This window comes from Magallana gigas, chromosome 10, assembly GCF_963853765.1.
Source record: "Magallana gigas chromosome 10, xbMagGiga1.1, whole genome shotgun sequence".
NCBI lineage: Eukaryota > Metazoa > Mollusca > Bivalvia > Ostreida > Ostreidae > Magallana > Magallana gigas.
The window spans coordinates 18,149,351-18,174,010 of NC_088862.1; the positions used below are offsets into that span (position 1 = coordinate 18,149,351).

At 33.0% G+C, this 24,660-nt stretch overlaps 3 protein-coding genes across 4 annotated transcripts; 1 reads left to right on the forward strand and 2 right to left on the reverse strand.

Moving 5' to 3' along the window:
• Positions 1 to 10,346: 10,346 nt before the first annotated feature.
• Positions 10,347 to 12,793, reverse strand: LOC136272388 (tripartite motif containing 13-like). The gene is made up of 2 exons (XM_066073879.1): positions 12,693 to 12,793; positions 10,347 to 12,349 (listed from the first exon to the last, which is right to left on the reverse strand). Exon 2 carries the CDS (start codon positions 12,340 to 12,342, stop codon positions 11,233 to 11,235), a length of 1,110 nt encoding a protein of 369 aa, XP_065929951.1. The 5' UTR covers positions 12,343 to 12,349; positions 12,693 to 12,793; the 3' UTR covers positions 10,347 to 11,232.
• Positions 12,794 to 19,524: 6,731 nt separating this feature from the next.
• Positions 19,525 to 22,129, forward strand: LOC136272091 (uncharacterized). 2 transcript variants are annotated; one of them, XM_066073029.1, is made up of 4 exons: positions 19,525 to 20,006; positions 20,355 to 20,481; positions 20,589 to 20,753; positions 21,068 to 22,129. In XM_066073029.1, the coding sequence occupies exons 1-4, from the start codon at positions 19,583 to 19,585 to the stop codon at positions 21,987 to 21,989; spliced, it is 1,638 nt and encodes a 545-aa protein (XP_065929101.1). In that variant the 5' UTR covers positions 19,525 to 19,582; the 3' UTR covers positions 21,990 to 22,129. The 2 variants fall into 2 exon arrangements, with proteins under 2 accessions (XP_065929101.1, XP_065929102.1); XM_066073030.1 differs by having other exon boundaries at positions 20,379 to 20,481.
• A 77-nt stretch (positions 22,130 to 22,206) lies between these two features.
• On the reverse strand, positions 22,207 to 24,422 carry LOC105330085 (uncharacterized). The gene is made up of 3 exons (XM_066073031.1): positions 23,827 to 24,422; positions 23,537 to 23,655; positions 22,207 to 23,424 (listed from the first exon to the last, which is right to left on the reverse strand). The coding sequence occupies exons 1-3, from the start codon at positions 24,284 to 24,286 to the stop codon at positions 22,366 to 22,368; spliced, it is 1,638 nt and encodes a 545-aa protein (XP_065929103.1). The 5' UTR covers positions 24,287 to 24,422; the 3' UTR covers positions 22,207 to 22,365.
• Between the last annotated feature and the right edge of the window lie 238 nt (positions 24,423 to 24,660).

Sequence of the window (24,660 nt, forward strand, 5' to 3'; positions counted from 1 at the left end):
AATCCAGAACAAAACGTAGGATTAATTGTTAATATATTAAGAGCCAACGTAAAAACCGTATGTTGAAGCCCTGCTTTTTTCAAGGGTTTACAATAACCAAATAGAATAATCAACTTGCATTAACTGATAAGCATTTAAGCATAAAATATATCTCTTGAAGGTCAACTCATACAGAAAATTAAAACGAAAGTACTTATAGTTGAGAGATATTAATTCAAAACAACCAATTTTACATGTAGGTATCTCAATTTTCGTCTAATAAATAAAGTCAATTATAAGCGGCACAAACCTTGTTTAAAACAAATCAATTTACATATTCGTCGAATCGGACATCAAACATGCAGACGTGTACGCGTTGCTTACACATGGAATGTGGTCACCTGACATCAAGAATTCAAAACAATTAGAGTTATTCCCCGTGTATCATAATTCTGTATCACCCCCCCCCCCCCTTTCCTTACTGAACAGTCACGATGGCTGAATTTCAAAAGAAGTACATGTTGGAGTTTTAACAGATAAGCTACTCTATACAGTATAACGTTACTATTCAAAATAAACCAATGCAGCATTTTATGCATGAATCTTATTATGCTTCTATTATGAAATCCTATAGCACGTACAATTCAGCGGCCCATTTTTTAAATGACACCTTGTAATGTAATACTTCTTACATTCTTTAGATAATACATTATAATGGGTATTTTGTGCATGCTGCCATGTTTTACTAATTCTGTTATTTTTTATTAAATTGACCTACAAGTATCAAAACAAAGGAGAACACATGCCTAATTGCGCTTGAGTATTCTATGGATTTAAAAATGAAAGGCGATTAATTATATGTAAACATTACACACCTACATAAATAATGTAAATAAATATCTTGTAAACAAAATATCGTTTTATCGTGGATAGGTAAATTCCATGCAGGTTCGTAGATTTAAACCATGACTTCCTACATTTATATTTTGCCAGCTTTCTGAAGACTGTATATAAGCATACTGTGATAAAATTAAGGGATTCTTATTAAAACTAACAACTGAAATGGAGGTGAAATCCGCTTTTTGAAAACAAAACGAAGATGCAGGAATAGCTCTGGAGAACATGGGGGAATAGCTGTTCACTGTTCGAAAGATGTTCCAAGTATACAAGACGAATTATGAAGTTTTAAGATGTTCATAGTTTTATCTTCTGTTATCAAAACATTCTTGAAATTTAGAAAATGATAGTTTTTCATTATTTTCATTACTATTTGAAATCGGAGTGTCTCTTATTAGTCCCCTACCGGTTTCACCGAAGGGGACTATAGCTTTCCTCTACGTCCGTCCGTCCGTCTGTCTGTCCGTCCGTCCGTCAGTCTGTCCCACTTCAGTTTTCCACACTTTTTTTTCTTTATGCGTTTGAAGATTAATATGAAATTTGCTGAACAGCTTTAAAATGTCAAACTAAAAATCAAGTTTACATGCACTTTTGTAGCGTCTGGTTGACATATTTTCGGAATGACAATGCATACAATCCAAAAGATGTGAAATGTGTTTAAGATATCACATTCTTCAATGATTGTTAAGATTACATGTGTTAGATAATGCTTCTTTATATAGGAAGTTGACATTGTTGACATTCCAAAATTCTCTAAAACAGTGGTTTAGCCTGGACAAAATTGCACAAACAGATAGATTTATTCAAAAATTCTCAAAACTTTTTCATTTAAATTCAGAACACAGAGCTATGCATATAATTGTATATCTTGTCAAACTATGTAATTTATGAAATAATTATACCTAAATTAAAGTCTACATACAGTGCATGTGTTCCATGATACTTACATTTATGTTCAATTTTCAGCATTGTTTACAAAAAATAAAAATCTGCAAAACGAAACCCCAACTGTAAAGATGAATGCAGGTATATGCAACCTGGGAGTGTACAAATATTGATTTTAATTCTGAGTCTCCATATATATTTTCATAAATCTGGCTCTCACGCTATATAGAATATTTTTTTAAAAATAGGTATGTATGAATTGGTCTAATTCCTATAACTATTTAGAGTTTAATTACATGTATATTGTCGTGCTTGAAAAAAATATATAAAACAATGTACATGTAATATATATATTTTTTTAAAAGTTACCTACATTAAACTGATCATATTAGCCCATGATATTGACCATTTCTTCTATTTTATTCTTGTATCAACACGAGAGTTTATTGTTTTTGATGTCTTTTTAAAAAAATAAAATGTTTCCCCTGGTGGTTCATGGATGGACTGAAGATTAGTCATAACTTGGAAAACCCCTTCCGCTTAAAACATGTCCTAATGTGCATAATTGTACTCGAAAAGCATACCAGTTTAAATGATGTTGAAAGTAGACCACATTTACTGCTGATTATGGCTTTAAAACGTAATGTTTAATATGTTGTACAAATGAATACATATTTTTGGGGAATATGATCACAATATCAACGAAACATTATACAAAAATCTCCTTTACATAAAGATGTAAAGTTTCGTCCCCTCTATAGCCATTTCGTATTGCTCAAACTTCACCAATCTCTTCGTATTAGCTGTAGATCTGTACCTCTCTATTTGAAAAATTGGAGAGACAAACTGATTTGTCTATCCGAAATTTTTCAACCAGAGAGCTAGTATACAGATCTGCAGCTATCTTCGTAACAATTAAATGTACAATGCCCTTGAACCAAGGTCATATCACATCTCTGGGTTAAAATTAGTCAGGAGCATATTTTCTCTCTATTTGGCTCAAACGGTCATAAAATACTCACATCAACAAAAGGATTTGAAGTTTCTAAAGCCATGGTTAATTGGTCAGAGGTCAAAGTTGTATGAATTCTCCATGCAAAATCCTTGTCCAAGAATATTTTCTCTTTCTTTTGTGCGACTCATTCTTCATCTACAGTGTTAACATGAAGAGTGCACGTTATATACATGCAGAATATAGAGATATGTAACAGTTCTGTTTAGTTACAGATTTCAAATCTGTTGTTAAAAAAACAAAACACCGGTATCATTTGTAAGTTGAATTTATTAAGGCACACTTGGCTGGTTACCAGCCTTCGCTTCCCCAGTCTACACCACCAGTTTAATCTTTATATATAATACACACATATATATACCACATTATGGGAAAAAAAGAATTACAGAAAATCTTTACAGACTTGCAATTCTGACAAGTTTATACAAGTGTCCACATATTTATTGCATTTCTATCCTTTTTTGATGTGCACCAGAATTGATACATACATATACATCTGAATGACCCCTCCCCCTTTTTTGACATTGAAAAATAAAATAAATAGATGGTTTTACATTTATATAATACAGTAAATGCATTTTTTTTCAATTCTGACAATTATATTGATGCACCTGATGAGATACATGTATGTACTTGAAACATTTGGTATATACCATAAAAGACAATATAAAAGAAAACAAGCAGATTAAATATACATTTTCAGTTAATAATGTATTCTTTTATAAACCATCAACAAGACTTGAGAGGTAAAAAATATCAAATATTCTAGTCTTAATTAATATACTGAAAAGTAAAGAATACTGAAACAGCATTATGTAGATATAGACAATTATTTTTATAAAATTAGAAAGAGAGAAAAAAAGAATACAGTTTTAATCAATACTTATTCAAAAATCAACATGTGAATTTGAAGGATAATACATGAGATTAAATTGACATATAGATTACTCAGGTTTAGTTTTCAGTCATTCAATAAGACTTGAAATGAAGAATACATAATGAAAACTGATAATAAAATTGTTAAGTAACAATAATAAATGAATGTATCATGGATTGTGCTTCAGAATAAAGAGAAATTTAAAAAAATCATGCATGCACACATACTACTAGTTTATACATATTTGAAACAAAAATCAGAATGCCATATTAACTGCTTTACTATTTCTAAAAAACATATGTGAAAATTGAAAAACAGGCATTCATATTAATTTCACACATGCTGATCAGAATGATCTTGCTCAACAGCTTGAGGATTATTTTTTAAGCTTTTTTAAGCAATTTCATAAGTTCCAAATTACTTATTCAAAAATCAACATGTAAATTTGAAGGATAATACATGAGATTAAATTGAAAAACAGGCATTCATATTAATTTCACACATGCTGATCAGAATGATCTTGCTCAACAGCTTGAGGATTATTTTTTAAGCTTTTTAAGCAATTTCATAAGTTCCAAATTCATTAAGTAGGGCTAGTGGGTCGTTGCCATTTTTAGACTATAATAATCTCCTTGAAACAAAAAGCTCTATACAGAGAATTAGGCAAAATATTAACATTTTAGAGCTAAAATATTTGAATTTTTGTTTCACTAAATAATAGTTATAAGCCAAAAATATTATAATACAGGTAATTGTTTAAGACAGATCTGATAGTTAATTTGTTGTTACACTAGATACAATGTAATGGCTATTACCCAAACATATCATATTACCATTAACTTTTTTTTTGGACAGATCTAATGGATAATTTGTTAACCGCTCACCCTCGTAGGATTGTTGTAAACAAAAAAAATTGTAATAAAAAATCGTTTTAATGACATGGGCGCGTGTTTTGCTGACACTATCTCATGTAAGTTAATACAATATTGTATATTAAAATTAACAAACTTACGAATATTTTCTAAACAGGTCAAACTCAAAGTCGCCATCGCCCGATAAATTCAGTCTTTTTAAGCAAGCGAGTGAAATGGATAACTTTCTGAAAAAGAAGATAATTTTGTTGTCACATAAATTATACTTGTTATAATACATGCAGTAGGTATTGATGTAATTGATTAATACAAATGTATTTTTTTCTAATTGATAACATAAATCAATAACTACACAATGACTTTATGATGTAATGAAGTACATTGTTATGCAGGTCACTTTGGCCAAATGAATATGACATGTACATGTCATAACAGCTGCAACTTTCAGTATTCAGTTTTATTTTTTTTAATCTAAAAGAATTATGGTAAATGTACACATAATAAAATTCATCATCACACATAATAGTGTTGTTTGGTTTTTTTTAAACAGGCAAAAACAGAAATGGACAATGCAACTTTTTGCAAATTGCACTGTTAATTTTTTAGTTCGGTGAGGTTACATCAAATAGCTGGTAAAATTATATTTACCTAACTTCCACGGTGGTATTCTGAATGTATGATGATTGACCTTTTACTTGATGTTATAACTTATTGCCATGATAATGTATTTTTAAATACATCGTACTTTAGAACTTGTAAAAATCAGCAGAAAATTGTTTTTAGTGTTAAAATATAAAATACCAGTATTTCTCAGCATGCCTGACTTTACCATTGCAAACCCTTCGTTTTATATTACATAGAGCAACACCTTTCTAAAAACATAAAAATCACATTCTGACAAACATGACTGTATTCAATCTGAGACAAGTTATATCAGACATTTTTTTTTCTATGTTGTTGTTTCAGCTTAATTTGAGCAGTCATGTCATTCTCACATTACTTCTTCTAACACTTGGTTAATTTGCATATTGATATAAAAATAACCCAGTTACACTACAACAGCATATCTGAAGCAACATGTATGGCAATAACGATATCGATACAGATTTTGGTCTGATCGATGGCAAGATGGTCCTGCAGAAAGATTCTGTTTCCATAACTCTAGGAGTTCTGCTTGTCATAATCAATATCTTCGCATTAGGAGTACTTGCTTACTGCCAGAAGATGATGGTCCAGATCCGACTGCTTGCCATCAACTTGTCTTGTACTGACTTGCTGGCCGGGGTCCTTTTGATTGCGGACACCTTCTTGCCTGTCAACATCTCTCTAATCAGCTGCCGGACCCTGCTCGTGTTCTGGTACATGGCGGTAGTCGTGTCTTACTGCACAACGACTGTCCTTTCGGTCGATCGCTACATTTCCATGACGTTTCCGCTAAGATACCATGCCCTCATGAACAAGAAAAGAGTCAAGGTCACCATGGGCCTCGCCTGGGGTGTTGGCTTTATCTTTCATTTTGTGCGCTTTGCTGACGAATTCGAAAAGTACACCGTCTGTATCCCGCACTTGTATCATCAAGGTAAATTTGCGCGCAAAATTGACGTCACCCTTTTTGTTGCCAGCATTCTAATCAATGTAATCCTAAACATTGTTATATTCAGAAAAATTATCAAAATTTCCAGGGTTTCCCGCAACAATCCGCTAGATCAAAAATTTCGAAATACTAGTAGTATGGAAAATATCCGGATCTTTATACGAGTTCTAGTCATTACCGGTACGTTTCTGTTTTTATACACGCCTGTTGTGATTTTGAGCATGATTATTAGTTATTCCAACGACAAAAATTTTGCGCTGTTCCTCACTAGCTGGGCAAGCCTTGCTGGTTCGCTGTATGTCCTACATTCGTTCATAAACCCCTTTCTGTACGCCTGGAGGTTCCGGGAGTGCCGTTACCAGTTTCTAATTGCGCTTTGCTACTGCAGCAAGAAACGACGGGAGCATTACAAAAGCAAGAAGAAGAAGTCGTACGTCACCTACATCATCTCTTCCAGGGACGTTGCAGAGGAATCGTAGGCCGCAGTCGTTATATTGTTTAATGTTGTTGCTGTGAATATTCCAAGCATTTTAACTTTTGAAATTTGATGTTCGTAGATATCATTAAAACGGTTTGCCACGTGTTACTTGAAATCAAATATGTAGTTATATATTACTTATTTGTTCACTGGTTATTAGGACGATAGACCTCCCCCCTTTCCCCGCTCATTGGGGCAACTATTTTCCGGGGCAAAATTTAAGATCAGTGAAATTCTATTTATCGGTATTCAACACCATGCGGAAGAGGATGGGAAAAATCTATTTTTTTTTTTTACTGAAATTGGTTTAATATGGTATGTTGTCATGTAAAGTACTATTAACGTGCATGTACCTGTATCAATAATAAAACTAACAACGATCTATAAATCAGAATTTCACTGTTTCTCTTTTATCTATCTTGAGGGTGAAGAAGAATTGGTGGCATAACCACAGGCTCGAACCAAGGACCCTTTAGTTTAAAACAATTTATGCTCTACTAAGCCAAAGAGTCAACCCATTAGTTGTATAAGTAGAAGTGTAGCAGTACTGATTATTACATTATCACAATAGTCTAACTGACCACATCTAGGCTCGAACTCAGGGCCCTTGAGTTTAAAAAACGAAGGCTCTGCCAACTGAGCCATGGGATAAGTACACTTGTTGTTATACTTAAGAATTGTTTTTAACTTGTTATAGTCCAAATACAAAGATAACTTTAGTTTCTGTCAAGAAACTCATTCCACAACAACTTTTTTTAGGTTTAAAAGTACAAAAAAAGAGGTCACGGCGCACGGTCAAATTTTGTGTTATGTTAGCGATAAACCCGATGATGTTCAAAGTAACGTTTCTAAAAATTGGACATAAAACCAACTAATATTGAAACTTCAAATTGACTTCTGTCATGATACATGCATGTACCAGTATTCTACATACCAAATAAAGACATTATATATTGTAATTAGTTACTGAAGACAGATAAATTCACTTTCATAATGAGAAATGACGTTGTTGGGTGTCATGGAGGAACGAGAATTTATAACAGTACTGATTTTACTCAAGAAAACCCAGAAGTAAACTAAAAATGCAAGATTCTGCAAATAACAGGTCAAAAATTATTCGCATTGGACATGCTTCAATTTTGAAGGGAATACACATATACAGAAGGAAACAGAAAAAACTTACTTATAACTCTCAAACTATTGTGAGCAAATAAGTTAGCAAGTGGTATAAGAGCTATTATAAAATGCATGGTGAAAGACACAAGAGTACGGCGACGTGGAAGGGCAAGAAACTCAAAATGATGTATAGATTTTTTTTTTACAAACTACGCATGCGTCATCTTGACGCCGTGTTTTGAACGTTATCGTGTTCCGTTGTAATAAAACATGAGTATGCTACATTTCTAAACCAATAAAATTCAAGATCAATTGAAAGCCCTCGTACAATCGTGTTTGGGTTTCTTCGCCTCACCAATTAGCAAGGTAAATGAAATTGCCACGGTTTTGATAGAATCGTTATTATTAACTCAAATCGTTATCTACCTTTGTGCTACGATGAATATCGTTATCATTATTATCAGTTTTGATTGTTACTGTCAATCAACATTTTATATTTGACAACTTCAAAATCCACAACCCTCCTTTTGATTAATTGTCCGTGGAAAAAAAATATTTATATGATTAATAATATAATAATATAACATGACCAGTTTCTTCTGCATTGTCTTTTGTCACTAGCTTTGGCAGGCAAAGAGAAACTTGTTCTTGTTCATTTTGTTATATATATTTTTCATAATATTAAAGAACAGAAAGCAAAGACATAATTAAGGGATTTGACGGCAATCTACTTTTAAATTAATGAATACATGTAAGTTAAATTGAAATTAAATGTCAGTAACTTTGTTAGGAAAATGGGCCAAAAGAATGCTTTTTTCAGTTTGAATATTTATTTTGATAGTAAAGATGAAGAAGTTGATGCTGTTAATGTAATCTGAAACCTGAAGTTTAACCTTATGAACGTGCCTAAGCGATTTATAACTTTTATTGATATTTTGGTGGCAAACTTATTTATATAATACTATTTAATTAATTTGTTACAATAATTATATTTATCAGAGTGAACACTTACATGTTTTGTCAGGTGTGTGTTCAAATCACAATTATTTATTGAGATTTCTTTGAAAGTAATGTTCAAAAATGAGAAATTCTTATTCGTGAAACTTAACTAAATGTACAATGTTTGTTTCAAAGGAATATCGAATAAAAATCTGACAACCGAAAATGGTTCACGTTTCTTAGAATAAAACGTTTAAAAATTGCTTTTGTAATTTTTTCTCTTTCATTAAAATACAATTTTTATTAATGATTTGTTAATTCCGTGATTAGTTGTGGCTGTAAGATTTGAGGGTGGCGCCTGCGCATAAGGTCTGTACTTCCTGGGAGTAGATACTGAGGTCAGCAACGTCGCCGAACTTGAGATGTACGCTAACAAGATGGCGGAGCTTTGTCTAAAACAGAACCAAAACAGTCTAGTATATAAAGTCGCAGATTTATAAAAAGAAAATCCGGTCAGAGAGAGAGAGAGAGAGAGAGAGAGAGAGAGAGAGAGAGCTCTTTGACCTAACACACCAACAAGTTTTGCACCTTAATTAAACTGTCATTCAATAAGGTGAAATACCTGAAGAGTTTTATTGATTTAGCCTCCTTATATTTCCATGACAGAATTTCTTTTTGATTGCCAAAAAGCTGTAATATTGCTGTAATTGTTATGCTTTTACCGTTACTTAATAAATAAGACCAGAGATATAAATAACATAACATAATAAATTGTTATTTATGTCTCTGATAAGACATAGCTAAACTGCTAGAGAAACTGCTGTTTAATAATTTAATGATTTTCAGAGTCTCGTGATATTTAACGTTACAAAACTGCATGTTTCTTTAAATCTACTGAGGAGCAAAGTCCACTGACATAAAATAAAAAGTTCATTGATCTAAATGGGGGAGGTGCGAAGAAATCAAACATAGTACTAAAAAATAGACATAGGCGTCGTCACACCCCTCCCCAATTCCTTTTCCCCCTTTCATATCCCAATGAAAATACAATGTACTAATATATAACTTTCTCTTGAAGTGAAATTTGTAGAATACTGTGTCACATGATCAATGTATGAGATGCTGTAAACAATTATTGGAACCTAGCACGGATCTAATACCACTGTAAACAATTATTGGATCCTAGCACAGATCCATTATCACTGTAAACAATTACTGGATCCTAATAGATCCAATATCACTGTAAACAATTAGTGGATCCTAACACAGATCCAATATCACTGTAAACAATTATTGGATCCTAACACAGATCCAATATCACTGTAAACAATTACTATATTCCAATAGAATCAATATTAGTTTGACACAATTCGTCATGGTGTCTATAAGGCAATCACCTCCTTTTAGCCCCCTCCCCCCACCTTAGACACTTTCCCTACATGCGGACGAAATCACAGGGACCGAGCCCGTTTTAACATTAATTTCAATGTAACCATATGATAAATGAAGAAAATGTTATGGTTACATTGAAATTAGTGTTAAAACGGACTTGGCCCCTGTGGATAAAATGCCTAATTTTGATGAATCATTTGCCGCCACCATGTTTATGTACAAACAAACACAATTAATTAATCTGGTTGATATACATGATTTCTTGTACTCTTAAGTTTACATATAGTGTACTGTGTGCATTCTACTTTTACAATAGTATATCATATATCATAAGTAAATATCAAATTAGTTATGTAAGTATGAATATTTCCTTTAGTCGTACAATAACTCAAAATGCGTGATTAAGTTTTTATTTGTGCTTTAACGCATGAATAGGCTAAGTGTATTCACATGAAATTGAACATCGCAGATTTTCAATACAATCATAATAAATTACACTGAATGTAAGTATTTATTCATACATGGTATGAAATACACGTGTTCTGCACCCCTGATATGAACGAAGTTTAATTTACTTACAACAAATCATCAAATTCATGGAAATAGTCTGGCTTAATCTATATCACCCAGTTTGGTGTCTATCTGAGAAATTTTATTTTCCTTACATTGCCTTCAAAATGTTCTGATACAAACAGATTGTCATTATTGTCCACACATAAACCATACGGACTCTTCAGATCACAGTTATCAATGTAACGGAGAAACTGTCCATCCTGATCCAGAATGTGAATACAATGGTTTTTAAAATCTGCTGTCAGGATACGACTCTGACTGTCTATTGTGATACCAAATGGTTTAAATGGTTTCCATTTGGTAACTGAGGGATGACCGACATATCTCCATCTGAGTTTCCCGTTCTGATTAACCACCACAACTGCTCTAGCCCAACAGTCAGCTACACAGATGTCATGGTTTCTGTTCTCAGTGATGTATTTAATTTTATTATTCCCTGAGTACAGAGGCTTACCTTCATCATCAAACTGAATTATGTTTCTCTGTAGATCCCGAGTAACGGATAACTTTGCATTGAGTATCATCACCACTGAACATGATAACCAGGAGACCACCAGTAGAGGTGACCCACAGTTTAGAAGGCGTCCATCCCTGTAATCTGATCAACTGTTCTATCTGTCAATTATTTACTTTATTCACTGTCCTTGATTTCCAGTCACTGAAAAGTAAATTCCCATCACTGTCTACAGCTATATCATTGGGTCGTTGTTCTGATTTGTTGCTAACTGTATAAAGCAATTCACCTTTCATGTTAAAGCATTTGATATCCTTTGTCGATCCAAATGTCCAAACACAATCTTCATTTAGATAGGTAACACTGGAAAGTTTTTCATACCCTGTCTGTATTGTGGCAACAAGCTCCGGTTCATCCAACAGTTCTCTTACTGAAGTGTTGGGTTGGTTTAGTGACAACACATTCTCTTCTGTAGCAGTAGACAAAGGAGTTATCTGCCCAAACATATTATACAACTTTTCATGGTCTAATGGTTTTGGAAAGAATGTTGGCAGTGCAATCTTTACTTTGGGTGGCAGCTTGCTGAACTGTCTTATCTTAGAGCTGTATTCAATGGTAGGAGATACTTCAGTGGATTTTTTTATTTCTTCTATGGCCAGTAATGTTTGTTTTATGAGAGCCTGTATCTGTTTGATTTCATCCAAGTGTTTCTGTAAAATGTCTCGGTGTTTTACTTTTATCTCACTGATTTCAGTTTTCATTTTATTGATAACGATGTCGATTTCTCTGTGCCATTGCTCTCCTAGTTTGGACATTGTTGTCGTAAGTTTCTCGTATCCTCCATCCAGGCTGGCAAGCTGATTTTCCAAGTCGAGTGCAATTTCTTCATAGGTAGGAGAAATAAGATTTTCTAACTTATTTGCCTCGTCCGCAATAGCATTTTTCTTTGTCGTGTAAACTTCGGAAACTTCTACAAAAATATGTCCTTTATGTGTTTGTGATGCAGTACAAGAAGAACAAACAAATATGTCGTTGCAATTCTTGCACTGCAAGTCACAGTTTTTGTGTGGATGTGTCCCACATTTTGGGTAAATCAGAGTTGATCTTCGCTCCCCAAAAGGGACTATTTTATGTTTGTCATATCCATCTGAGATGTGATCTACTACACAGGGCTTGCAGAGGTTGACATGACAAAAGTCACAGTAACTGTGTACTATGGCGGTCTCACAAAAATCACATCGGTGCACATCCTGGGCACTAGAATGAGGATCCATCGTTTTTCTAAAAATTTAATGAAAAAGTTAAATGAAAAAATCAAATTAACTGTTTGCCTTTAATCCAGAAGAAAACGTAGGATTAATTGTTATTATATTAAGAGCCAACGTAATAACCGTATGTTGCAGCCCTGCTTTTATCAAGGGTTAACAATAACCAAATAGAATGATCAACTTGCATTAATTGATAAGTATTGAAGCATAAAATATATCTGTTGAAGGTCAACTCATACAGAAAATTAAAACGAAAGTACTTATTGTTGAGAGATATTAATTCAAAACAACCAATTTTACATGTAGGTATCTCAATTTTCGTCTAATAAATAAAGTCAATTATAAGCGGCACAAACCTTGTTTAAAATAAATCAATATACATATTCGTCGAATCGGAAATCAAACATGCAGACGTGTACGCGTAACTTAAACATGGCTGAGCTTGCTTGTAAGGAATGTCAAGAATTCAAAACAATTAGAGTTATTCCCCGTGTATATATATATATATATATATATATATATATATATATATATATATATATATATATATATATATATATATATATATATATCCAAATCCAAAAATTCTTCAAATTTATAAAATGATAGTTTTTCATTGTATTCATTACTATTTGAATTCGGAGTGCCTCTTATTAGTCCCCTACCGGTTTTACCGAAGGGGACTATAGCTTTCCTCTACGTCCGTCCGTCCGTCCGTCTGTTCGTCCGTCTGTCTGTCCGTCCGTCCGTCAGTCTGTCCCACTTCAGTTTTCCACACTTTTTTTCTTTATGCGTTAAAGGAATAATATGAAATTTGCTGAACAGCTTTAAAATGTCAAACTACAAATCAAGTTTACATGAACTTTTGTAGCGTCTGGTTGACATGTTTTCGGAATGACAATGCATACAATTCAAAAGATGTGAAATGTGTTTAAGATATCGCATTCTTGAATGATTGTTAAGATTACATGTGTTAGATAATGCTTTTTTATATCAATAAGTTGACATTGTTGACATTCAAAAATTCTCTAAAACAGTGGTTTAGCCTGGACAAAATTGCACAAATAGATAGATTTATTCAAAAATTCTCAAAACTTTTTCATTTACAAATTCAGAACACAGAGCTATGCATATAATTGTGTACACATATTGATTTTAATTCTGAGTCTCCATAAATATTTTCATAAATCTGGCTCTCACGCTATATAGAATAATTTTTTTTAAAAATTAGGCATGTATGAATTGGCCTAATTCCTATTACTATTCAGAGTTTAATTACATGTATATTGTCGTGCTTGAAAAACATATAAAACAATGTACATGTAATATATATATATTTTAACAAGTTACCTACATTAAACTGATCATATTAGCACATGATATTGACCATTTCTTATATTTTATTCTTGTATCAACACGAGAGTCTATTGTTTTTGTTGTCTTTTTCAAAAAAAAAAGTTTCCCCTTGTGGTTCATGGATGGACGGAAGATTACGTCTGACTCATAACTTGGAAAACCCATACCGCATAAAACATGTCCTAATGTGCATAGTTGTACTCGAAAAGCATACCAGTTTAAATGATGTTGAAAGTAGACCACATTTACTGCTGATTATGGCTTTTAAAACGTAATGTTTAATATGTTGTACAAATGAATACATATTTTGGGGGAATATGATCACAATATCAACGAAACATTACACAGAAATCTCCTTTACATAAATATGTAAAGTTTCGTCCCCTCTATAGCCATTTCGTATTGCTCAAACTTCACCAACAGGGTGTCTCATCGTAATAGCTGTAGTTCTGTAGCTCTGGTTGAAAAAATCGGAGAGACAAACTGATTTGTCTATCCGAATTTTTTCAACCAAAGAGCTAGTATACAGATCTGCAGCTATCTTCGTAACAAATGTACAATGCCCTTGAACCAAATTCATATCACATCTCTGGGTTAAACTTAGCCAGGAGCATATTTTCTCTCTATTTGGCTCAAACAGTCAAAAAATACTCACATCAACAAAAGGATTTGAAGTTTCTAAAGCCAGAGGTCAAAGTTAATTGGTCAGAGGTCAAAGTTGTATGAATTCTCCATGCAAAATCCTTGTCCAAGAATATTTTGTGCGACTCATTCTTCATCTACAGTGTTAAGATGAAGAGTGCAGTGACCTTGAGTTGTTTAATGCTCCTACTTGGTCATACATGTACCGACCCCTCCCCCGGTCAAAATGAGCATGGACTTTGTTCTAAAGAGGTAGCCATGGAATGGCATGATAACAATCATTGCCCCAAGCAAACCATCTCCCCCTTTTGCACTATCTGACTCGCACTTTACCTTTTGAGATGGTCAGTACACTATATAGTTACAACTCCATCTCGATATTTTCTAATCATCTATCTTGTTTTAATTTGGCCCCCTCCCCCAGTTAAAGATTGTTTGTTGCCCTATTTTTCACGTTATACATGCAGAATAAATTAGAGATATGTAACAGTTCTGTTTAGTTACAGATTTCAAATCTGTTGTTAAAAAAACAAAACACCAGCATCATTTGTAAGTTGAATTTATTAAGGCACACTTGGCTGGTTACCAGCCCTCGCTTCCCCATTCAGTTTAATCTTTATATATAGTACACATATGTATATACCACATTATGAAAAAAAAAGAATTACAGAAAATCTTTACAGACTTGCAATTCTGACAATTTTATACAAGTGTGCACATATTTATTGCATTTCTATCCTTTTTTGATGTGCGCCAGAATTGATACATACATATACATCTGAATGACCCCTCCCCCTTTTTTGACATTGAAAAATGAAATAAATAGATGGTTTTACATTTATATAATACAGTAAATGCATTTTTTTCAATTCTGACAATTATAGTGATGCACCTGATTAGATACATGTATGTACTTGAAACATATGGTATATACCATAAAAGACAATATAAAAGAAAACAAGCAGATTAAATATACATTTTCCGTTAATAATGTATTCTTTTATAAACCATCAACAAGACTTGAGGGCTAAAAAATATATCAAATATTCTAGTCTAATTAATATACTGAAAAGTAAATATAGACAATTTTTAAAAAAAAAATTAGAAAGAGAGAAAAAAAGAATACAGTTTTTACTTATTCAAAATCAACATGTGAATTTGAAGGATAATACATGAGATTAAATTGACATATAGATCACTCAGGTTTAGTTTTCAGTCGTTCTATAAGACTTGAAATGAAGAATACATAATGAAAACTGATTATAAAATTGTTAAGTAACAATAATAAATGAATGTATCATGGATTGTGCTTCAGAATAGGGAGAAATTTTAAAAAATATTCTTCTCATGCATGCACACATACTACTAGTTTATACATATTTGAAACAAAAATCAGAATGCCATATTAACTGCTTTACTATTTCTAAAAAACATATGTGAAGATTTAAAAACTGGCATTCATATTAACTTCACACATGCTGATCAGAATGATCTTGCTCAACAGCTTGAGCATATTGTCTTTTTTAAGCAATTTCATAAGTTCCAAATTCATTAAGTAGGGCTAGTGGGTCGTTGCCATTTGTAGACTATAACAATCTCCTTAAACAAAGAGCTCTATACAGAGAATTAGGCAAAATATTAACATTTTAGAGCTTAAATATTTGAATTTTTGTTTCACTAAATAATAGTTATAAGCGAAAAACATTATAATACAGGTAATTGTTTTTGACAGATCTGATGAATAGTTTGTTGTTTCACAAGATACAATGTAATGGCTATTAGCCAAAAATATCATACTACCAGTAACTTTTTTTGGACAGATCTAATGGATAATTTGTTAACCGCCCACCCTCCTTAAGTAGGATTGTTGTAAAAAAAAAAGGTGTCTGATAGATAAACATAAGTAAATGTGCTTCAAAATTGATTACTTGTATTCCAAGTAACTTGTATTTGCAGATCAACCACATGTGTAAAGCAAACAGAACAAATTCTAAACCGAACTAAGCAGACTGAACAAAACAGGTGACAGATAATTTAGGTATCCAGTTATGATTTTTCAACATTACCTAGCTCTTGCTCTCCTTTCAACACAGAGAGAGAGAGAGAGAGAGAGAGAGAGAGAGAGAGAGAGAGAGAGAGAGAGAGAGAGAGAGAGAGAGGATTATATAATCTTGTCAGTCATATTTGGTCAGAATACACATAAAGGGCACAGCCTCTAGTACATATAACATATGCAAATTAATACATACATTCTAAAACAAAAAATAACTTTAAGTTTTAACCCCCCCCCCCCTAAAAAAAGTTGAAAAAAAGAGATCTTTAATCTTAAATGGTAGAGAGAACTGATATTTCATTTCCCCATTATTTCCTTAAATGTCAATATCTTACTTTATATATCTAATTATCTATATTACATAATCATTGATATTCACGGAAGCTCAGTTGATTTATTCCTATCTAATTTTTCTATTAAAAAAATACCCTTCTGAAAGTAGGAGTGGGGAGGCGGTTTTGGGTAGGCCAGACAAACAATATTAATGTATTGGTTCTGGAATAAAATGTTCAAAATCTAATGAAGTAGGCAGGTTTATTTTTTTATCGCAAGAATTGCAAAGGGAAATAAATATTTAAGCCTAAAATTGAGTTTTCTTTTATTTCCAATTATCAGTAAAATTAATCATTGCAACAGCATACGGCCTGAACCAGCCGTGCCTGAGAAATAAAACATTTATTTTTTTTGCCTTAGCGAACAAGAACCCAGGACTAACCTTGATCACTTCTTGACCTTCTTCGTTTGTTTCCTTGATGACGCAAAAAACGACGGGGGCATTACAAAAGCATGAAGAGGAAATCGTACGTCACCTACATCATCTCTTCCATGGACGTTCCAGAGGAATCGTGGGCCGCAGTCGTTATAATGTTTAATTTTGTTGCTGTGAATATTCCCAGCATTTTAACTTTTGAAATTTGATGTTCGTAGATATCATTAAAACGGTTTGCCACGTGTTACTAAAAAATAAATATGTAGTTATACATTACATATTTGTTCACTGGTTATTAGGACGATAGACCTCCCCCTTTACCCGCTCATTGGGCAACTATTTTCCGGGGCAAAATTTAAGATCAGTGAAACTCCATATATCGGTATTCAGCACCATGCGGAAGAAGATGGGAAAAATCTAATTTTTTTTTACTGAAATTGGTTTAATTTGGTATGTTGTCATGTAAAGTACTATTAACGTGCATGTACCTGTATCAATAATAAAACTAACAACGATCTCTAAATCAGAATTTCACTATTTCTCTTTTATCTATTTTGAGGGTGAAGAAGAATTGGTGAAATAACCACAGGCTCGAACCAAGGACCCCTCAGTTTAAAACAATTTATGCTCTACTAAGCCAAAGAGTCAACCCATTAGTTGTATAAGTAGAAGTGTAGCAGTACTGATTATTACCAAATAAAATCCAATGTAAACAATATAAAGAATATAAACAAAGACTTAACGTCGAGGAAATTCGAACTAAAACTTGACAACGCGTATGTGAATTAGAACCAAAAGCGATTACAAAGATCTTAAACGATGAATGATTTGAAAGCCTTTATGGTATAATTTTATCTAATTTAACTGTCAATATTTACTGAGAACTTACAATTTGATCTAAACATGATTCCCGTATTTTGTTTCCCGAACTAACTTTAAATTACCTCCTTTTACTAAAGAGTCTCTTTAACTTAGAAATGGCGCTAAATTCAAATTCTAATTTACCACGCATCAATGCAACAAACAAAAGTATTTCATTTACTTGTCTATTCTACGACTATCAAAAATAAAACTATTTACTAAAAAAATACATGTGTTAACGGCAAAACTTAGACGGATGAAAAAGCAATTATTCTGTCTCCTAGCCGATAGGTTAATAATGAATTATTTCATAAACGACAAAGCTCAAATTTAGAAACTTATTCCTTTAAAATCATAACTTATTTAAATGCCAAAATTAAAAAATAAACGTTTAAGCAAATTATTAATTTCTTAAAATCAAACTTTTATGAACTTTGAAACAATAGAAAATAAAATAGAGAGCAACATACCTGCAATCCAAATAAGAAAAATGATGATAAAATATGAATACAAGTTTATTGAATGGAGCGTCGCATGGAAGTGACCGAGTTAGGCCAAATTTCCAGCGACGTCCCCACGCGCTTGGATTGCAGGTCATTGACCAATCAAAATTCAGTATTAGATGATCGGAAATATCAAAAGTGTGAAAATTTACCATTTTAAGAAAAAACCTATTAGTGATAAATCACGTGACCCGTACAGTTTATTTGTTTAATTGACATAACTCAGCGCAGCTGTACATAGCCGTAGGTCATTTGCAAAAAGAAAAAAAAGTACAATAAAAATGAAACTTGATTACGTAATTGATTAAGCCTATTTCGGACTAGGCCGGATATCAAAGACTGATAAGTAAACTATTTACACACAATACAATGGATGGTCCATTAAGTGGACATGCCAGGGATTACTCAATTTACACCTTCTTACATTTTGTAAAAAAAAACTATTTACCAAATAAACAACACAATGTCCAGAGGAATTGCTGTCATGTGTTTGAACATTTGACATTTGAATGAATAAAAGAGAAATTGACAATGAACTGTTAAAATTCAGTAAACAAGTTATCTAATTCTTTAAATATTGCATATTCGTTCATGTAGTGAAAAGTTAAAAATATAAAGATAATGATACAATTTCTAATGAATCTTTTCCGTTAAATCTATCTGTCCTTCCACAAATTTATTTAAAAATTAAATTTGTTGTTATGACTATTTTCCTCCCTACTTCAATTACTTTCGACCTCGAAAGCTCAAATTTAGAAAAAAAAATTGAGGGTGTAACCTTTGAGGACAAAAATCATGAAATAAAATATATACAGATGCTACAAAAGGAGACCAACAACAAAATATCAAAATTGAACATGAAAGGTATGAACATATCATTGATGAATATCCACTATAATAGAGGATATATCTTTTGAAACAATAAATCAATTATGTAGGTGGAGAAATTTGTCCACAAAACATAAAAAATTGATTATACAAAAAAAACTTATATATATATACATAAAAATACAACAATGGATGTCTTGTGATTCCAATGAAATAAAAAAAAATGAACCTGATCAATACTTTTGATTTCCATTAGTGCGCTCTTCACATTGGAGGCGCGATTAGTAGGGTCGTATGGGACAAAATTTTGTCGTGATGGACGCCAACTATCAAGATTTACAATGCGCCGATCTAAAGCATATTCTAAAAACTAAAGGCATTCCTTTTTCGAACAAAAGAAAACAAGATTTAGTTGACTTATGTGAAAGCGCTGATGCTCTTAATTTGCCTGGAATCGACCAGAACGATAGCGAGAAAGAGGCTTCAATCGAAAGACGGACGGTTCGGGGGAAAACTTATCAACATCCATGTTACGACACTGGAATCGTCTGGAGTCGTAATCTAGCTACCATCCCAACCATTGATACGTTTGATGTGACATCTTTTCTCCAGAACTACTGCGGATGGTCTGAAGAACGCCTGCGGAGGAGAAAATCGGACAATGGCTACAAGCTACATTGTTCCGGCCACATTCATGATGTCACAATGGCAATGTTAGGTACTTGTAAACTTCGTAAAGCATACCATTTTATAGTTTTATTGACATTGAAATATGAAAATACTAGTAGTACCCATATATTCATAAATTTTGTTGTCAAAATCGATATAAGCAATATATGAATGTTACAACAGAAACATAATCTTGTTGACCAACAGTTTTCTACCCAGTAAACAGGGACTGGAAATTAATGTCATACCAAGACATACCTTTATTGATTTATCAAACATGATTAGAGACAGTCATGCAACAAATCTTCAAAGCAATATATGTATTGTCAACAACAATGTCAACAAAAAGGAATTTAGAATATTTGAACAGAAAATAATTTATCACTTTTCAATTCAGATGAAGATGTGTTCTATGTTAAAGGCAAATGTGTGCCTGAAACAAGGCAGTCCAGTGATCCCTATATCCCATGGATTCTGGTTGAGAAATCAGGACACATATTTTCAGCTGAATGTACATGTGTTGCGTAAGTTTATTTTCTAGATTTTCACTTCCCTGTATATCTTATTGAAGCAAAGCTGGTCATACTATTTTATTATCATTTTTCAAAACCACATTATTAATATTTAACAGAGGGGATGGATCATGTAAGCATGTTGTTGCCCTACTGTTTGGCATAATAGATCACATCACTTCAATGGAAGATCGAAGTTCAATTGGAGTTACTGATACTGCAGCATATTGGGATAAACCACGGAAAGTATGCAGGCCAGTGCCTGTTCATGACTTAGATATCAGGTGTGTTACCCTATTTTTATATGTTCTTTTTTTTGGGATTACCCAGTAATTGAATTAACTTATTTGATAAACATTGTCAATTCAACTGTTCTTTTCTGGCGCTGCTCGCATGTACATGTATTGTGCTTATATATTCAGTTTTAATTTTATGCCAGTCCTTTTATTCATTCGAAAACCAAGCAAATCTTGCAGAATGAATTAAGAAACTGAATTGTTTAATATCCTTTAACTTAGAATTAATCTTTTGCAATTACAATGTGCGTTATTTAGAAATTTACTTATAATGCGTTATAATAATTCCATATAAATTACAGGACTGTCGTGAATGTACCAGATAAACCACGACCATCTGAAGATTCTGGTTATTTGCCACTTAAGTCTTCAGATTTTGATATGGAGTCATTGGAAAAGAATATTGTTCAAGTCCTAAAGAAGAGCAAAACATTGGCAGTGGCTTTGTATACAATGTCAGACTCTGATGATGACAATGACATGTCCATGTGTATTGAGGACACGCCCAAAAATATTATTGATTTAGTGGCAATGCTTGGTCAAGAAAATGTGAAAGTAGACGATTCTTATGTTAAGAAAGTTAATGAATTTACCAAAGGACAGTCCATTAACCTTATGTGGCAGTACCAAAGAAAGGGAAGATTGACTGCTTCAAATTTTTTCAAAGCTTATCACTATAGAGGGGATAAAGCAGACAATTATATTGTGCGCAGTATTATGGGTCAATATAATTTTACTTCGAAGTCAGTTGAATATGGAAAAATTAATGAATCTGTTGCACGTGAGAAATATGTAGATCACATGACATGTTTTCATCCTTCATTTAAGTGTTCAGAGACTGGAATCTTTGTTTTTAAAGATTTCCCCTTTCTTGCTGCATCCCCTGATGGTATTTCTGAATGCAAATGCTGTGGCAAAGGTCTTGTTGAAATCAAGTGTCCATATAGTTCACAAAATGAAACTTGTCAGGTTGCTATGTCAAAAAATTCATCATGTGCAATTGTCAATGGTAATTATGCATTGAAAAAGAGTATTTCCTCCTCCTATTATGTCCAAATGCTTGGCCAAATGGCAGTCTGCAAGTTATCTTACTGTGATTTTGTATTGTACACACAAAAAGATATTTATGTAGAAAGAGTTAATTTCTCACAAGCAGATTGGGAACTGTTATTTGAAAAACTCAAAAGTTTTTATGTGCAATATGTTTTACCAAAATTGGTCTAAGTACATGTATATGCATCAGAAAACTTGAATAAGGTTAATGATTATGGTGTTTGCTTTATTGTGCTAATTCAAAAGTTGATGAATGTCAAAAACCATTGTATGGATTACACTGTACCATAATTTCACAATTTATTGTTCATCATAAGCAATATATAAAGTTCTTGAAATTTATGTATTTATCTCAATCATTTTTCATCATAACATTAAGTAAATAAAAAAAGGCATATGATTATTTGAAATATTGTGCAATCATGAATAAATGCACTAGCTTAAAACATTTTTAGAGCACTTAGTCCAATTGATACAATTATTTATGTTGCTGGAAAAGAAAACCGCCCATCAAATTAACGGTACACATGAACAACAGTAATTTTCCTTATTTAAATTTTTTTGACAAAGGTGGCATGAAGTTACAAAATGCTGCTGCAACTCGTAGCATGGCTGATGACAAGTTTTTCATATTTAATGGGAGAATTCCTGCTAACATTTTGTAGGATTTGAGTCTTCTGATAGCCCGTTCGACATGGATGCGTAGAGAAGCAATCTTACGAGTTTCAAGAATCTGTTTAGATGAGAGTACTCTTCCCTTCCCATTTCTTCTCTCATGGGTAAAAGGTGGCATATTCAAATATGCTCCTTTCAGGGTAAGAAGATCTTTTATTTGGAATCCTCTGTCTGCCATCACCTCATCCCCTGGGGAAATAAGGTCAAGAAATTTGCTGTCCACAGTAATTTTTCGGTCACTGACATTACCACTCCAGAATTTGGAAACAAATGTAAAAGCTCCATTGGGTTGGATAGCCACCAGAGCCTTAAGAGTGTTATGTGACTTGTAATTACTCCAAGTACTTGCCTGAGCTGAACAGTTTTTGGGTTTTTGAATGAACACTTCGGTGCAGTCAATTATTGATGTAGTATTAGGGTATTTCAGCTTAAAGGATAAAGGCATGTGTTTCAGAATTTTTTCTTTGGATGGCCACTTGATAACAGGATTTAAAATTTGTGCTAAGAAATTAATCCATGTGCCGAACAAGGTCGAGACATATCCAACGGACACATTGAATAAAACAGATAGAGTTGCATTGTCTAAACCGAGTCTTAATTTTAGCATAACTAATACGAACTCTTCCTTCATGGTTAGTTTTCTCTGTTTGCCAGGTTTTTGTTGATTCTTCTCTTGCCACTTCTTGGATCCTGACCTCCCAGCCCCTTTCCAAAATGAAACTTTGTTGTAGTATGGTGCCAAAAACTGAAGGAAGAATGTGAGAAAGCTGAGGGATGGCAGTCCAAGAAAGTGTTTGATGTTGTTATCATCTTGTATAATTTTTCCTATAAGATCATTCCGGAAGTCATTTTTCTGCATTTTCAGGGCTTGCAATGTCTGATTTTCCTCTCTCAGTTCCCTGTTTTCTTTTTCTAGCTCCGAACACCTAGCCTATTTGTTAAAAAAGTAAAAAAAAATTGTTTATTCAACCTCATGTTCATAATTATCATTTTGAAAAAAAAAAAACATGTACATGTATAATATTTTGTCAGTGTCAACTCACCTCTAAGGATGTTATTCTTTCCAAAAGGTCATGTTCCCCACAATACTTCTTCTCTGGGTCACAGCAGATATAATGATGGTCATGCTGTATATTTTGACACTGAATATCACATCCAACCTCTAAAATAATTTGAAACATGCCGATAAAGAGCTGGTATACTTGTATAAAATAGTAACAATATTGTATAATGTATATACATGTATAATATATGCATATATTTTACTGGTTAAATTTTATTATTTAATATATATACAAAATATAACCTATTTACATGCAATTGTTAAACGAACCTGTTTTAATTCCGTTGTTATTGTTGACATCTGTTTGTGGAATGTCTAATTCTCCTACTACATACGGATAACATATCTGTGTTTTGTCGGTGGCTGGCTCACATTTGACGAGGTGAACAGTTTTGATGGATGGCTGATCATGCTGTTTGACGTTTGTTGAAGACGACCTGCTTAAATTAGAATTCTTCGTTTTCCGTGGAGTTGATTTTTTATATTGATTATATGTAAACAAAGTTGGGTAAGGGTTTTGCGGTGTTGGAAAGGAGTCAACAAAGTGTTTGGAACAGACAACATAGTGTCTGTTGTCGCAAGAACTGTCTATTTTTAATCCCTCTCGCCTAATCAAACTTAGCCACTTTTTCAATTCGCTCTCTACCTTGGGTAACTGGTGGAAGAGTATATTTGAGCTGCTTCGACTATCGGCAGTACAACCGACAGCAATACAATGTCGCGCAGGCATAACGTACACTGCAGTAGCGTCATTCGCAACAAGGAATGTTTGTCCCGAAAATCTCGCGAGATCTATACGTTTTTTCACTCCGGTGATTGAAGAGCGCCATAAGGGACTTAACTCTCTGTTAGTGGAAATCGGAAGTATTGTAGAGACAGCTGATTCCGAATATTAAAGCTGCTTGGTCCGATTTTTTTGTAATTACAGTATCAAATTTTTTTCCATACAAATCATTAATCTTAGAAAGTTATGGACTTTCTCCTATTTACACCAGCAAAATCAGTCTCCTTTCAAAGTTAGACATATTCAAATAAATAAAAATAATTTCTCTTTGGGCAAACGAAAAAACAAACCAAAATGCATCACGGGAATGTTTAGAAAAG

Coding starts and splice junctions, on each gene's coding strand:
- LOC136272388 (XM_066073879.1), bottom strand. CDS start 12,342: ATGGATCCTCATTCTAGTGCCCAGGATGTGCACCGATGTGATTTTTGT.
- LOC136272091 (XM_066073029.1), top strand. CDS start 19,583: ATGGGACAAAATTTTGTCGTGATGGACGCCAACTATCAAGATTTACAA. Junction 20,007..20,354: donor TGTCACAATGGCAATGTTAG/GTACTTGTAAAC, acceptor TTTTCAATTCAG/ATGAAGATGTGTTCTATGTT. Junction 20,754..21,067: donor GTTCATGACTTAGATATCAG/GTGTGTTACCCT, acceptor TATAAATTACAG/GACTGTCGTGAATGTACCAG.
- LOC105330085 (XM_066073031.1), bottom strand. CDS start 24,286: ATGCCTGCGCGACATTGTATTGCTGTCGGTTGTACTGCCGATAGTCGA. Junction 23,656..23,826: donor TAACAACGGAATTAAAACAG/GTTCGTTTAACA, acceptor AAATTATTTTAG/AGGTTGGATGTGATATTCAG. Junction 23,425..23,536: donor AAAGAATAACATCCTTAGAG/GTGAGTTGACAC, acceptor TTTAACAAATAG/GCTAGGTGTTCGGAGCTAGA.